The sequence below is a fragment of the Cervus canadensis genome, chromosome X (assembly GCF_019320065.1).
Source record: "Cervus canadensis isolate Bull #8, Minnesota chromosome X, ASM1932006v1, whole genome shotgun sequence".
NCBI lineage: Eukaryota > Metazoa > Chordata > Mammalia > Artiodactyla > Cervidae > Cervus > Cervus canadensis.
This window is the reverse complement of record NC_057419.1, coordinates 142,556,258-142,571,833: the sequence shown is the minus strand read 5'-3', so window position 1 is coordinate 142,571,833 and position 15,576 is coordinate 142,556,258. Positions and strand designations below refer to the sequence as shown.

At 65.2% G+C, this 15,576-nt stretch overlaps 1 protein-coding gene across 8 annotated transcripts; it reads right to left on the bottom strand.

Moving 5' to 3' along the window:
* Positions 1–519: 519 nt before the first annotated feature.
* PLXNB3 (plexin B3) lies at positions 520–15,348 on the bottom strand. 8 transcript variants are annotated; one of them, XM_043457912.1, is made up of 36 exons: positions 15,222–15,348; positions 13,992–14,105; positions 11,496–12,539; positions 10,676–10,855; positions 10,092–10,220; positions 9,911–10,011; positions 9,346–9,475; positions 9,064–9,220; positions 8,865–8,973; positions 8,671–8,785; positions 8,463–8,588; positions 8,274–8,390; positions 7,914–8,007; positions 7,661–7,830; positions 7,349–7,500; positions 7,012–7,117; positions 6,316–6,446; positions 5,961–6,137; positions 5,662–5,854; positions 5,319–5,561; positions 5,066–5,227; positions 4,821–4,972; positions 4,577–4,677; positions 4,261–4,484; positions 3,933–4,111; positions 3,694–3,760; positions 3,117–3,444; positions 2,905–3,008; positions 2,720–2,816; positions 2,295–2,473; positions 1,997–2,157; positions 1,619–1,766; positions 1,419–1,483; positions 1,274–1,349; positions 1,122–1,196; positions 520–866 (listed from the first exon to the last, which is right to left on the bottom strand). In XM_043457912.1, the coding sequence occupies exons 2-36, from the start codon at positions 14,016–14,018 to the stop codon at positions 762–764; spliced, it is 5,724 nt and encodes a 1,907-aa protein (XP_043313847.1). In that variant the 5' UTR covers positions 14,019–14,105; positions 15,222–15,348; the 3' UTR covers positions 520–761. The 8 variants fall into 8 exon arrangements, with proteins under 8 accessions (XP_043313847.1, XP_043313853.1, XP_043313855.1 ...); XM_043457918.1 differs by having other exon boundaries at positions 1,135–1,196; XM_043457920.1 differs by having other exon boundaries at positions 12,219–12,539.
* Positions 15,349–15,576: the final 228 nt, after the last annotated feature.

The window sequence follows — 15,576 nt, the reverse complement described above, 5'->3', positions numbered from 1 at the left end:
CCAAAACAGGGTGGGCAGGGGAACCTCCAAAGAGGGAGCAGAACACCCTGGAGACCTCTGTGGCTGGTCTTGGCTGAAGACCGGCTGTGGGTGTGGAAGATGAGGTGGGGCGGGGGTGGTGCTTAGGTGATCAAGGAGCCCACCAGAGCCTGTGGGCATGGGTGTGGGGTTTCCGCAGAGGGTCATGGGCACTTTGGCTCTTTAGAGAGAACACACTGATTGCTCCTGGGAGGGAATGGAGTCAGAACAGAGTAGAGGGAGCTTGGTAGTAACTGGTGATCCCAAGATGGGACACACTTGGTTCTACATCCCTGTACTAGGAAATAGTTGGGAAGGTGCAGGTGGGTATAGATGGTGGCGGGAGGGCAGGGGCACCTTTCCCGCAGGGGTCATGTGAGGGAGCAAGGCCTTGGGGTCCTCTTTTCAGCATGTGGCAGAACTTCTAGCTGCGGGCTGGGGGCTAGGCCAGGGCATCCAGGAGACTCATGGGGAAGGTGGGGCTGGGGACTGGGTGTTTTCTAAAAAGACATGTTTGTATTTTATTTCCAGATGTGATCCTCCAGCAAGCATATAAATACAGTGGGGGAGGGGGAAGGATTGCTATAAATTAGAAAGAAGCCCCCAGCAGCGCGGCAAGGAGGGAGAGGGGGAGGCCCTCCCACTTTGTGCAGACCACGCCTGGGTCACAGGCTCCATCCAGGGCTCCATCCTGGGTCAAGTGTGGGAAGGCGTGGAGATGGCGGGTCCTGCTGCTGCCTGACTCACAGATCGGTCACCTTGTTCTCTACCAGCGCAGCGATCTGCTGCAGGCGGCAGGCCAGTTGCATCTTCTGGCCCACAGGGTCTTCCTCCAGGGCACCAATGATCTGCCAGGGCAGAGGAGGCCGCCCCGCCTGAGGCCTCGGCCTCTGACCTGCCTCCATCTCAGTAGCAGGCTGGGAGCCAGACCTTCCTAGGGAATCTTCCTCTGTGAGGAAGCCGAGCCCCTTCCCCAGCCCCGGGCCCTTCCACTCCTCTGCCTACACTGGACCTGGACACTCCTGCCCCCAAGGGAGACTCCTGGGGCCTCCCTCTGGGCTCCGGAGGCATGTCCCTCTCCCCGGAGCGCCCCCAGGTCTCACCTGGTCGTAGTACCTGTGGATGTGGGTGTAGAGTTCTTGCAGAGCTTGTAGGCAGTGGGGAGCCGAGGTGTAATTCTGGGGGCGGCACATAGTGGGTGAGGCCCCAGCCCAGACCTTGAGCCCCCAGTTTCCCCCTTCCCCTGTGTCCTCACCCCCGAGAGCTCAGTAAGAGCTGAGTTCATCTCCTGGTAGCTCGCTGGAGGGCTCTGGCGGATATCAGAGTAGTATCTGCAGAAAGGCACAGAGTTAGGGGCAGGCAGCCCCAGAGGTCCCTCGTCCATGTTGCCCAACACCTACCTCTCTACCATCTGCTTGTAGCGAGGGATCTCCCGGGCGTAGAGCAGTTTGTTCACCGGGGAATCCTGCTCCAGGCAGTGTGGGCATGAGCGGGGAGGTGCCCCCTCCTGGCCCCATGCCCCATGGGGGGCCAGCCCAACCCAGGGCTCAGCACGGAGCCCCTGTGTCTACCTCCCCAGCCTGCCCTCCTTGGCTCTCACCCGGCCCACTTTATGCTCCGAGACTGTGCAGGAGTCCATGAAGGTCTGGGCGATGACGGCGAGGACCGCGTCCACATTGTCTGACACCCGCACGTCAAAGATGAGCTGCGGGTTCTTCAAGGTGTTCACCCAGAACCGCAGCAACAGGCTGGAGACACAGGCCGGCAGCGGAGTGAGGCCTGGCCGGTCCAGCTCAGCTCCTCCACCTGGACCCCGGCGGCCCTGAACTGCCTTGGGAGCTGGCCACACTGGGGCGGGGGGGCGACTGGTCACCCGGGGTAATGGCCCCTAGGCCTGGGCTCCTGTCCTGGCTGCACTGGCAGTGTCCTGGTCTCTCTGGGACTCATCTGCCCAGGGCCAGGCCGGCAAGTGACGCACCTGTTCGTCTTCCAGATGTGCAAGGTCTCTGGGTCCTCAATGCTGTGTTTCTCGGCCAGCTCATCCAGGAAGTCAAACAGGTACTTGACGGCGATGGGCACGGGCCGGTTCACGCTAAGGATGGCTTGGAAGGCGTCATCCACAAACTTCTGCAGCGTGCCCTAGAAAGCAGGGGATGGGGCAGTTTTGGGGGGAGATCAGGGTGGGGGACCCTTCAAACTGCAGCCAGCCCCATCGTCCCACAGCGTCTCCCCAGGTCTGTCCAGGTGCCCTTGCTGAGCCTCCCCGGGGGCCCCACCTTCATGGACAGCAGGCGCGTGAGGTAGATCTCCGGGATGGCCTTGGCCCGCACTCGCTCCCGGTCCCGGTCCCTCAGGCTGCTCCGCCGTACCTTGGCCACCTCTGGCTCCTCGGGGGTTTTCACCAAGTGCCACAGACGGATCCCACCCTCCTCGCTATCCTCCAGCATGGGGGTGTCTGAGGGTGCAGAATCTGGGCCTCAGTCCTTGGCCCCCCTTGCACCCATGCCACCAGCCGGGGAGCTCCAGCTCGCACCCAGGAGCTCCCCGATGGTGACGCACTGCCACCCTTGTCCACCCGCGGGCCTGGGCCCAGTAGGGAGTCTTGGCTTCCCCGCTGACAAGGTATTGGGAGACCCAGGCAGGACCGATGCCGTGGCCTTGAGCTCCTGGGGGCCTGTGGTCCCAGTGGGACCACACTCACTCTCCCCCGATGGGCAGCTGGGGGCCAGGCTCTGGGAGATGACACCTCCTCCGTTGTGCAGCTGGGGGATGAGCCTCACCGTGGCACCATCTGGGACCTGGTGGGGAGGGGGGCAAAGGCTGGGCTCCTTCCCTTGCCAAGCCCAAGGCGGGGGCCTGCCCCCCCAAACCCCACCTGCCGGGCACCTTGTAGTGCTGCAGGGTGTTGAGTCTCTTCCAGCGGTTCTGAGTCACCGACGTCACGTCCTCATCTGACAGGGTGAGGTGACCCGCCAGGCCCGAGCGCCACTCTGGGGGTGCCAGGGGGGGGACCCGGGGGAGCCAGTGAGCCCACAGCCCATTCCTGCTGGGCAGAGCTGAGCTGCCAGAGGCAATGAGAGCCTGGGGCGAGCCCTCACCGAGATCCAGGGTGTGCGCTGAGGGCCTCTGGGAGAACGGGGTGCCCTTGTAGATCTGATCCAACACCTTTTCCTTGACCTGAGTGATCGTGTCCGTGTCGAGCACCCGGGTGGGGATGTGCAGCGCTACGTTGCTCCTTGATGGCCCGCCTGGCCCCGGGCCAGCCAGCACCATCAGCGTCAGGGCCCGGAATTCCACATCCTCCCGCAGTAGGCGGCTGTCGTTCAGGGTCCGTTTTGCCTTGCCTGTCACTGCGTCCACGGGGCCCTTGTCCACCTGGTACTGGATGGCCCGGAGGAGCATGTACATTGGTTCGCCAGCCACCTCCTGCAAGCATCAACCCAGGGATCAGCCGGCTGCATGAGCTCACAGGGGCAGCCGGCTGTGCGGAGCCAGGGCAGAGGGCGGCCCACACCAGCAGGTTCGGCTTCGCACGCGGCCAGGGGAAAGGTTCACCACCCGTCCCTTACCGACACCCTGCCCTTGTGTCCAAGGCCCCTGGGAGGGATCGGGCCACAGGTCAGGGAGGCCCAAGGCAGCAGCCCCAGCATGGGGTGAGGGGAGAGGGGCTCTCACCCTCAGGAAGGCGTACAGGCAGATGGACACCCAATTGGTGAGCAGCTTCTCCGCCATGGTCTCCGTCCTGCGTGGAGCGGGCCCCAGGTCAGAGGGGCTGCTGCAGGACTGTCTCGTCCCCCACCCAAGGCCAGTGGCGGAGGTCAGGCAGGGCTGACTTGCCCTACCAGTGGCTCAGGACCCAGCTGGCTGCCTGGGACTCCCCGGGCCCACCCAGCCCAGAGCCATCCAGGGCCAACCTGCGTAGCATGAGCTTGGGGTTCTTGTGCACATAATGGGAGGCCAGGTCACTGAGCAGCGTCCTCATGATCTCGGTCAGGTACTCGAGCTTGCTGTGCAGTGCCAAGGACAGCAGCGAGGCCACGTGGCAGCGGTCCCGCTGTGAGAAGCTGGGTTGCCCCTCCAGGGTGTGGATGAGCTAAGCCGGAGGGGGCGGGGGGCACGGGTGCTCACTCTGGGGAGCCCAGCAGCCCGCGTGGCCTCCCACCATGTGGCCCACGCCTGCTGACCACCCAGCCTCCCTCCTTGCCCCAAACCCTCCCTCCAGCCTGCCCACGTGGCCCTCACGGTCAGGAGGAAGAGCTTGCTGTTGAGTAGGTTGGAGAGCTGCATGAGGCCCTGGTGCATGGGTGCGCGGCGACCCTCTTCGCCCAGCCCCTCGACGGCCAGCTGCAGGGTGCCACCTCCGCGCCCGGGGAAGAGGACCCGCTCGGCGTAGGTGCGGTAGTCCACAAAGGGGATCCCGCTGGCCTCCAGGTCGCTGCTGAGGTCAGTCATCTCTGTCATCAGGTCTGCAGGCCGGGAGCCACCGGGGTCTGAGCTCGGGAGCGGCTGTGCGCACTCCCTGCCCCCGCCCGGCCCCGCCCCACCCCCCCCGCCCCACCTGTGAACTCCTTGCGGCACTGGTCACCCACGCCGATCTCCAGGCTCTCCAGCTGCACCAGAACCTTCTGGTAGTCCCGCAGGGCTTGCTTGCTCTTGTGCCTGCCGCCGGGGGACCGGGTGTCAGCCACACCAGCCAGCCTGCCTGGGCCGGGACCCCCAAGCCTAGATGGCAGGCTGTGGGAAACCCTTGCCAGAAGTGAAGAGGGGACTGGCCTGGACACTGGCGTGTGTGTAATCCTCACCTGTACATGAGGGTCAGGAGGAGCACGGCAGCGATCAGCAGGGCTGCACCTATGCCCAGGCCCACCTGGGCCTCCACAGGGAAGGCAGACAGCACGGGTTCCACCTCGTACTGGACTGGGCCCAGTGCCAGGCGCACGTTGCCCATTTGCACCTGGGGGTGGTGGGAGGCACAGGATTCCTGAGCTTCGGCTCTGATGGTTCCGGCTGCCCACACCCACGCCTGCGCCTGCGGTCCCAGCCTCACCACGAACTGCAGCAGGGTGCCCGAGCCGTTGCTGGGCTGTGGGACCCGGGGGGGCGGCTCACAGTACAGGTGGGTGAGCGTCAGTGTCTTCACCAGGCACTCGCCATCACCGATGTGCACGCGGACTTCCTCCTTGCTGATGGCCAGGTTGAGGCCCTCTCCCTGGGAGACCGATCGCAGGCCTGAGTGGAGTTGCCCAGCCTGTGTCCGCAGGTCCCCCCTGCCCCCCAGCACTGCTGGCCGAAACCCTGACCTCCACATCCAGCACGTGGCCTGGCTTGAGGCGGTAGGGGCCAGTGGGCCCCCCCTCGCGGTGGAGGGGGGCCAGCCGAGGGTTGGGCTGGTACAGGAAGTCCTGGCCCCCACTGGCGCTTGCAAAATCCACATGCACGTTGTCCAGGCTGAAGAAGACCCGCCGGGGGCTCGCCATGTCGGGCACCGCAGGGCTCCGGCAGAGGAGGAGGGTGGATGAGTTGATGGAGCACACGCTGGAGCACTGGGAAGGGGCAGGCCGAGACCCTGTGGGGTGAGCTGGGGGCTCCTGGCCCGCCCCGACCCCTTGCTGGGCACAGCCTCGCCTGCCGCTGCAGGCTCACCTGCAGCCAGCCCCGCTCCAGCTTGATACAAGCCTGGGGTGCCGCAGCTGGAACCTTGCAGCCACTCCTTGGGGTTGGGTCCTGGGACTGCAGCTTCACAGCCGCCCCCTCCGAGGTCTCCAGCCACACGGATAGCAGGGGCTGCTGTACCACGTCCAGGCTCGTGCCCCTGACTCGGATCAACCGCCCGCCCCTGTGCCGGGACGAGACTCAGCGTGGCCCAAGCAGTCTGGCCCCGTTCTGCCACCCCATCCTGCTGCCAGGGTGCACGGGTTGCCCCAAGTGCACCAGGTCCTCACCCCCGGAAGCTGACACTGGGCTCGGCTGCCACAAGCTGGGGGTTGGCAGTATAGTGGAAGGGGCTGGCGAGTAGCAAGCGCTGGGCCTGGCCAAAGACCACTCGGACCACCGCGTCTCCTGGGATAGCCTGGGGCATGGTGTGGCACACGATGGCCTCAGGACACACCGGCTCCTGGCTGCAGGGTGGGGAGCAGTTTGGCACCTTGGGTTTGAGCCTTGGCCTGGCCAGCCTGCCAGAGACCCACTTTGCCACCAAGGGCAGAGACCCCCCACCACCACTGTACGCCAGGGGACTCGGGCCCGTCGGGAGCACCCCCAGCTGGCAGCGACCAACTGGAAGCAGGAGCCACTTACATAGGGCAGGGTTGGCTGCCCACAAAGGCGCTGATGTTGCCTCCTGTCTGGAGGCGCTGTCCATGGATGGTGAGCTGGGTTCCCCCTGCCTGGGGGCCCCGCTGGGGACTCAGGCTCAGCAGGACAGGGTCCTGGGAGACAGAGCAAGCTAAGGCAGGCATAGCCATCTGGCCTGGCATTTCCTCACCTTGGCTCCAGTCCCTAAAGTCCTGTGCCCCGCTGCCATGCCCCACCAGGGGGTGGGGCTCTGGTCCCCTCCCTGTGTCACCTTGCCCTCAGCCCCAGCTCTAAGCCCTAAGATGCCGTCACCTCCTTGGGGATCTCCTCATCAGTTCATCAGGGTGCTGTCTGTGCCAAGCAGCACCCCCGATATGAATCGGCGCTGCCCCCCATTGCTCCCGCCCTGGGCTTCCTGGCCCTGGAAAAGGCCCTGGGCAGGACAGGAGGGCTCAGGCTGGCGCCTGGAGGCATCTCTGCTCTCCTGCATCCCTGTGCCCTTCTCACCCTCCCACCTCGGCCCCCACACTCAGTGGCCAGAGTGACCCCTCAGATTATGTGGCTTCCTTCCTGGACAAGAGGCAACTCTTTCTGCTCCCCTCGGGTCAAGTTGGAAGTGCTCACCCAGATGTCACTAGCCTTCTGCCCCTTCTTGCTACGATCCCCCAGTGTGGGCACACAGCCTGGGCAGGCACTGACCTGGTAGGTGAAGTACTGCGTTGAGATGCCTGGGGGCCGCCCCTTGATGGCCACTTGGATTGGCCCCATGGTGCGGTTGGGGGCAGGCGATGTGACACACACGATCCTGGTGATGGAAAGCCCATGGCTGCTCAGGGGCCCTTGCCCGGAGGGAGCCATGGGGCATTTGCCAGCTGCTGCCCAGGGCCCAGCCCCCCTCCCTCTGGCTTATCCTTTGGCACATCTGACCCCGGGCCCACGTGTCTTGGTTCCAAGCCTCCCTTCTTTCTGGGTGGCCAGTCTCTGCGGGCCTCCCTTGGAGGGCATCCCTTCACTCCTGGCTGCCAGGATGCCTCACCGGGTCGAGATGCGGTAGAGAGACGGCTCAGGCCTGCAGGGCCGGCCGGCCACGCTCACGGCGTCCTGCACGTCGGCGAAGTCCCTGCCCAGGTTGGAGCCCTGGATGGTGAGGACCAATCCGCCCTCAGGGGGGCCAGTCAGGGGCTCAACCTGTAACCGGGAAGGATGGTGAGGGAATGCCCTCGACCCACACCCACTGAGGTGGAGTGGGCAGGGCTGCTAGGGCCAAGAAAGTGGGGGCTAAGGGTTGAGGGGAGGAGGCGGGTGGCTAGGTCGTGAGGGGGCGGTGGGTGCAGGTTCAGGAGCTCACAGTCTCGATCCTGGGTGTGGGACACAGTGGCTCCACGGCTCCAGGTGGGCACAGTGGTCCATAGCGACAGGCAGGCTGGCCATGGCTGCACCACAGGCAGCCCAGACTCCTGTTGGCTGCCTGGCAGTGGCTGCAGTCGGGGTGGCCCACGGCACAGTCATACAGGGTCACTGAGGGGGGTTTAGGCGGCATGGTGAGGCGCCCCCGCCAGCTGCACACCCTGCCCTGCCCGCCCCACTGCCCCCGAGCTGACCATGAAGAGTGCGGGCATTGTCCAGCCGCTGGCCCTCGCCCCGGGTGACGTAGATGGGCACTGGGAGCTCCCGCTGGACCATGGAGGGCTGGAACTGTGGGTGGAAGGGAGGGTCAGGCCCGACGCAACTCAGAACCTCTCAAGACCCCCGCCCGCCTCCTCCAGGAAGCTCTTCCCGGCATAGATGACCCCTCCCCCAAGTGCAGGGCACATCTCCCAGCCATGGCCTGCCCAGAGCAGGCCTTGTGAGTGACAGTGGGCTAAAGGGGGCGAGCGAGCCCCCGAGGGCCCAGGACAAGCCCAGGCAGCAGGAGATGTCCAGCGGCAAGTGAGACTGGTGGGGGTCGGGCACCTGCCCACCTGCTGGGCCTGGCAATGAATGAGGCCCGAGTCCCCAGCCACCTCCTCCAGGGACGCTGGCAGCCTCTGCAGTTGTCCGGGCAGCTCCAGCCAGCAGTGGTAGGAGGCAGGCAAGCCCTGGGGGGTGTATGCCGTCAGCAGCCTGAATGCCATTAGCTGCCCCCAGCCCCCACCTGCCGGAATGCTCACCTGGAAATGCTGAAGATTTTGCACGCGGAGGGCCAAACGGCTCTCCCAGCCCACCGGCACCAGGGGGGGGCCCACCAGGCCCTCGACCTGAGGACAAGCCCGCGGGCCACGCACCTGGATGTCCGCCTGGCCGGAGGAGATGGCTTAGCGCTTCGGAAGGCAAGGGGCCTGGGGGCAGGGGGGCGTGGGGCAGGGTGGATCCACCCACCTCTTGGGTGCTGTAGATGGTCCTCTCACCCTCTGGACAGTGTTCTCCATACACACAGTGGCTGCTCTGGGGGCACCAGTGGCAGTGCCAGAGGCTGCCCACACAAGCATGGCACCTGGGAGGGCAGGGTGCTGCTGAGACGAGGCACTATCTGCAGTCCCAACCCCTACCCCGCAGCCAGGCTGGGCACTCACGGGGCAGCTGCCTCCAGGGCTGCGACTGCACCACAGTCGTAGAAGGAGAAGTTGGTGGCAGCCACGGGCACGTCCTCGAACATCAGGACCAGGGGCAAGGTGATGTGGTCTGGGAGGGGGATGGCATCGGCAGGGCAGGTCAGGTGGCTCCTGCCCCTTCCAGTTCCCACCCTTGCCCCTCGCCCCAGGGGCCCCTCACCTGTGCCTGGAGGGTTCAGTGGCAGCTGGTCCTGGGGAGGGGTGACGCAGGCCAACTGGGGCCCTTCCACATGAGCCAAGCTGTCATAGTTGCCAAAGGCGCAATGGAAGTATTCATCCACAGCCAGGGTGGGCAGCCGGGGTACCAATAAGGTGACCTGGGGCACGTGAAAGGAAGCCCAGCAGGTGGGGCCTTTGGAGGGGGCCACAGGGCTGAGGCAGAGGGGTCCATGCAGGGAGGGTGTGGGCAGAGGCAGAAGGAGAGAAGGAAAATGGGGCTCACCTGGCCCTGCTCCTGGCGGGGGTGGTGGGCTGGTAGCACACTCTGGATGTGCAGACAGAGGCCGTTCTCGTACGTCCACAGCCACTGGTTGGGCTGGGTTGCCCGCCTGCATTGGCTCTTGCGGGTACACCTGCGGGGCAGGGGCCCAATGGGTCCCTGCATGAGACTCAGGCTCCCTGGGTGATGGGCAGTGAGGGGCATGATGCGGTCCAGGCGGAGCGCAGCAAGTGGGGGGCAGGGAAAGGGACTCCGCTCAGACAGGAAGGGGTTGACCCTGCAGGGCCTGGGGGCTGATGCACGGCCTTTGGCCTTGACTATCAGTCGAGGCCTGCTGCTGCGGTGGAGACTTGCACATGGACCTGAGTGAGGGGCGCCATCAGGGATTGATTCCTGGGGCTGCCAGGTGGAGGGGAGCTGGAGTGGGCCAGGGGGCACCCGAGAGAGGCCGACAGAGGCCCTGCCCAGCCTGGGGCAGTGTTGGCAAAGGGACACCAACCAGGCTGGGGGAGGCGGACTGACCTCCTGGCCCACCTAGAAGCACTGCAGGCGCAGTGCCCCGACTCACCTGCCCTGCAGGACGCACCAGCCGCACAGAGGGTCCTGGGCCTGGAGGCAGCTGCTGCAGTCCGGGAGCTGTGGGCAGGCTGCCACAGGTACCCGGGCCACCTGGACAGGAAGCAGAGGGCAGAGGTGGTAGGTGCAGGGCCTCAGGCCTCGTGTGCCTGGGCCCCTGGGACAGCCCTCACCTGCTGGGACGTCAGCACGTAGAGGTGGCTGCCGCTGCTGTCCACGAGCAGGTCGGGGCTGATGGCCGAGCCCGGGGTCCCCACTTGCTGTGAGTGGTACACCTGGCCTTGGGTGCCATTGAGAAAGACCTGAGGGAGTGGGGGACAAGGCCTGCTCTCAAGATGGCCACAGGCCAACCATTTGGGGCAGGTGCTGTCACAGTTGGGGTTCCAGGGGAACCTCCTGGCCCACAGAGCCAGCTCCCATTCCCTCCCCAGATAGGACAGCTGGGTCAGGCCATGGAGGGTGGGGCAGGCCCCTGGGCATCCAGCGTGCCCAAGTAGCCTTCTCGATTGAGCCTTACCCAGCTAAGGGAGACACGCAGACCACAAAGAGGCAAGAGTACCCTGTTATTGGCTGTGGCTGCCCGTGGGACATCCCTAAGCTACACATCAAGAGGTGGAAGGAGATGGATGCTTCTGTGAGCTATCCCAGGGCAGGAGGGCATCCAGTCGGGCCACTGAGGCCAGGCCCAGCCTGGCAGCATAGAGGTGGGGCATCGGGGGTCTGGCCAAGGGCCGCCTTGCCTTCCTCAGGCCCTTACCTTGTGCAGCTGACCTCGGACATCCCCCAGGAAGGCGATTGTGTGTCCATCTGCCTGGAGGGCCGCAACAGCACTGATGGAGTGTTCAAGCTGCAGCAGAGGCCCTGCCTCCACGGGCTGGCGGCCTGCAATGGGGCTGGGCGTGTGTTCATCACCACAGGGGTATGACTCCGGGGAGTCCTGCAGAGGTGAGGACAAAGGTGGGAGGAATTAGTGCCCAGAAAAGGGAGGCCAGAGGTGCCTTCCCTGGGCCCAGGTCTGCAGTCTGTGGAGGAGGGCAAGGCAGCTGGTAGGACATGTGCAAGGTCGCACCTAAGAGGGAGAGACGAAGAGCCAGGAGACTTAGCCTAAGCTGGCCCTCCGTGTTATCCTCTAAAGCAGAGGTCACTGGTGATGGGGAAAGCATCCAGCCACCTTTGGCCAGACAGTGGCTGGATGGCTCAGACAGTCTGGTGGCTCAGATAGTGAAAGCGTCTGCCTACAATGTGGGAGACCTGGGTTGATCCCTGGGTCGGGAAGATTCCCTGGAGAAGCAAATGGCAATCCATTCCAGTATTCTTGCCTGGAAAAATCCCATGGACGGAGGAGCCTGGTGGGTTACAGTCCATGGGGTCGCAAAGAGTCGGACATGACTGAGCGACTTCACTTTACCCTTGGCCAGGACGACTTGTGACAGCCGCGGCTCTGGGCTGGGAGATGCTTCAGGTCCACAGAGGGCCAGGGCCAGGGAGGCAGGCTGGGATAAGATAAGGTTGCCAGCTGCCAGCAGGCAGAGTCTCAGGGGACAGGGCAGGTGTGAGGCCTGGGCCCAGTCACTCACAGGCGGCAGGGTGACACAGCGCGACGTGACACCATATTCCACGGTGGCTTCCTCGGCGCCGCTGGGGCCCCGGCCGCCGGCCGTGTAGCAGAGGCGCCGGGCCCGCTCCATGCTGGCATCCAGCTCGGCCAGGGGAAAGGCGCACAGGGCCGCCTGCACCCCCCTCGGGCCGGCTGCAAAGGCGCCCAGTAAGGCACCTGGGGCGAGGGCGGCAGCCTGGACGAGCCCATGGCCCCGGCAGCTGAGGGGCACCTCCACGTAGGAGTAGAGGTTGGCGTCCCTCAGGCAGACCCGGGCCACGTACGAGCGATACTCAGCCTGTGCCCGGTCCCCACGGCGCCGAAAGACAAAGTAGGCCCACTGGGCGTCGGCGAGGGCCGCCACATAGCTGTTGTTGTAGTCGGAGAGGTCACCCACCACCAGGCGGCCCAGGCCCTCGCTGGAGAAGGGCTGTGGCCCGGCCAGCTGGCGCACTGTCAGGGGTGGCACCCCTGCTGACAGCTTGCCCGCCAGGCCCCGGGCCACCAGCAGGAGGTCCTGGTCGGGTCCAGACACCACCAGGCCAACTGTGGGCACCCCCAGGGTGTTGGCGGCCACGAACTGCCCGTCGCCCGGGTCCTCGGCCCGGTAGAGGAGTTCTGCCACGTCCTCCAGCCGGCGCTTCTCACACACGCCCTGCCGCACCTGCCCGCAGGCCACCAGCTCCCGGGCCCGCCCACTGACCAGCAGCAGCTGATTGGTGTTGTCCATGAGCTGGGCCTGCGGGCACTCAGCTGGGTCCCGGAAGGGCACGCAGTCGGGGCTGTCGAGGACGGGACCCGTAACGGCCACTGACTCCAGCCGCAGCTCGGGGCTAAGTTGGAAGAGGCGATTCACCGCACCCACGTAGAGTGCCCCCTGGCCCGGTGCTAGCGCCAAGTGGTGGAGGGTGGTGTTGGGCGCCGAGAAGCGGTGCGCCCTGGTTAGGGCGGGTGGCGGGCACAGCAGCGGCATCACGAGCAGCAGGCGGGCACCCAGCAGACACCAGGGTGCCATCTCTGGGCCCTGGGGGAGGCCGGTCAGGAGGGCGCAAGTCAGGGTGGCCGTGGGAACCGAGCGCCCAGGAGCAAGAGGGACAGACAGACAGAAAGGGAGGGAGAGAAGGGAGGAGAGACAGAAGCAGAAAGCTGGGGCAGACAGAAGCAAAGGCAGAGGAGAGAGAAAAAGTCCGAGCAACTGGGGGACCGAGAGAGGGATGGAGAGTCCCCAGGGGATGACGGTGGGGTGCCCGTGCGTGTGCAAAGAAAGAACTTTCTTCATCTTCCACTTTATATGCAGATCCTACAAGGCTACGAGAACACCCGCAGAAGGACTGAGTCACCGAGAGAGGAGAAACCCCTGAAAGGCCCTGCAGACAGCAAGGGCCAGTGGCCAGGGCCAAGGCAGACAACAGAGGGCTTGGGGGATGGAGAGGGGTGGCCCAGACTGAGCTGGGGGTGCTCAGTGCCGAGGAAGGGGAGGTGCAAGGGACCGAGAGACCATTCAGAGTGCAGGGATCAGGGGAGGCCAGTCCTTTGCCCCATGGCTCCGGCAGCCAGGGGTCCACCAGGGTCCAGTACAGAGAGTGTTTATGGGGATGGGGTATGAGAAAAGACAGTGCAGGGACTTCCCTGGTGGTCTGGTGGCTAAGACTCCATGCTCCCAATGTAGGGGCCCTGGGTTTGATCCCTGGTCAGGGAACTTGATCCCAGTGCCACAACTAAGACCCAGTGCAGTCAAATAATTAAATAAAAACTTAAAAAAAGACAGGGCATAGAGAAGACAGGCAGAGAGTGGGCCCAGGGGAGTGAGAGGAGCGCTTGAAAGAAAGTTTGAGCCAGGAGTTAGGCATCCCCACCCCCCGGCCTGCAGTCATTTGGGGCCCAGACCAGAGGGAACCCACTGCAACCCCCCACCCTGCCCCGGCCCTGTAGGGGCCCAAGGTTGAGCCTGAAGCAGAAGGCTCCGAGTGGGGTCCCTGTTGCACCTTCCAGCTCACCTCCCGGCCAGGGGCAATTAGCCGCCTTGTGCAGTGCCCAGGTGACAAGGTGAGGGACACTCGTCACAAGCACCTGGGCCCATGACCTCTCGAGCCTCCCTCCTCCTGAACCCGGAGGCAGAGCCCCAGAGACGGGCAGAAAGCAGATCCTGAGTTGTTGACCGAGGGTCCCACACCGCTGGGGGTGCGGGCATGTGCCAGCCAGGAGGGCACTGTGGGCATTCCATAGCCAGCAGCTCCAGCCCCCATGGGCGTGCCAGCTGCCGGGAGAGCCCCAAAGGAAGGTCCCTGGGCCCTTATCTTGGGGGCACAGACAGGAAGGTCAGGCCTGCCTCGGGACTGGGCCATTTCCTCTGGAGCCCGGTATCAGTGGCCATGTCTGGGGTGGGTCTGAGGCTAGAGGGCTTGCAGCTGGAGGTGCAGGGCAGGGGACCCCCGGGCTCCAGGCTTCTCTGTGCTCAGGGGATTCAGGCACTTACCCTGGCAGACGGCAGCAGCAGAGGCATCTCCCGGGCGGCGTGGCACACACCTCCTGGGTTCAGCTGCCCTGGGGCAGTGGTGACGGGCACAGGACGGCTATAGGGGGCATTGTCCTGAGTGGGAGGGAGACAGTCGAGGCTTGGCCCCATTCACATTCACCCCGCGGGAGGAGGGGGCCAGGGCCTGGCAAGCGGGCTCCCCCACAGCTGGCAGCTTTGTCTCTGCCCCAACAATGTCCCTTCTGTCTGGAGGCCCAGGCCAGGGACCCACTCTCTGGTGTTCCTAGTCCCACATCCAGGCTGCCCTGACCCGGGGGCTCCCTGTCACTTCCCACCCGCAAAGAGACACCCCCTGGGGATCTTGGGACAAAGGGGGCAGAGTTGCCTTCAGCCAGAAAAAAATGAGACCCACACAGCCAGTTCTCCGATGCCCACCCGGTGCCAGCCACCAGGCTCCTCCCCGTGTGCCCCCAGGGATCCCTGTGAAGGGCCTGGAGGAGGTCACGGAGCACCCCCCACCCCCGAGGGTCAGCCCCTGCATGGGCAGCCTCACCCTCCGCAGCCTTGGCGCCTGGCTGGAGGCGAGCCTTGGCCCTCAATGGCTGCCTTTGTCCAGGCCGGAGGCAGGGGAGAGGCCGGCCAAGGCAGCACCCCCTGCCAGGAGACCTCCCCCTACACTCCCAACTCCCCACCCCCAGGGACTGGCAAAGTCGTGCCAGGTACAATCTGGTGCCAGCGGAGGGGGCCGTGGCCAAGAGGATGCACAGGAGCAGATGGGCACCCAGCCTTCAGCCTCGGGTGGGGATGAGATTACCAGCAGGCGGCCGGCTTCCCATGCCAGGCTCACATGGCCCTGTCTGCATGCCGAGCTGACAGCGCTCAGGCCCTGACTGTGGGGCAGGATCTGGTCAGGGTCCCCCTCTCGCCCATGGTGTGCAACCGCAGCAAGCTCCAGGGTCCAGTGGCAGTGGCAAGGCTGGCAGCCACCTGCCTGGGCCAGTTGGGTGGCTGTGGGGCTGGGTAGCGAGGCGGGCTGCTTCCCTACCTCCCGTGCCCTGCCCCCTGGCCAGAGGCGCCAGCTGTCCCATTTGGGGCCACAATGGGAGTCTTACCACCCAGCTTCCTGGCCACCCCGCTTGCCAAGGTGAGGAGATCCATCCCCTCCACTCCCCCACCCTTGACCCAGAGGCCCCTGAACCCTGTGCCTGGCCAGCCCTGGCTCCTGCCTACCTGGGCGGGGCTCCTGGCCGGGGCCGAGGAGCAGCTGGCAGTGCCAGGAATGAGTACCGGCCTCCCTCCCCACAATGCAATCGCGCCCAACCCGCCTCATCCCAGTGGCCCGGCCTGGGCAGTCCAGCCCCTCCTCTCCCGCCCCTTTGCCCGACGCCTCAGGGCAAGGCACTGCTGCCCTCTGCTGGCTTCAGTGGGCATGGCAAGGGGGCCGGCTGCTCACTTGACCAGAGGAGATGGTGACCTCCCATGGCGGGACTGGCAGGCACGCAGTCCATAGCCTGCCATGAAGTGCCTACTGAGTGCCAGACACAACCCCGGCACTGGCACCATTCAGAGACAAAGCCCACTGCTG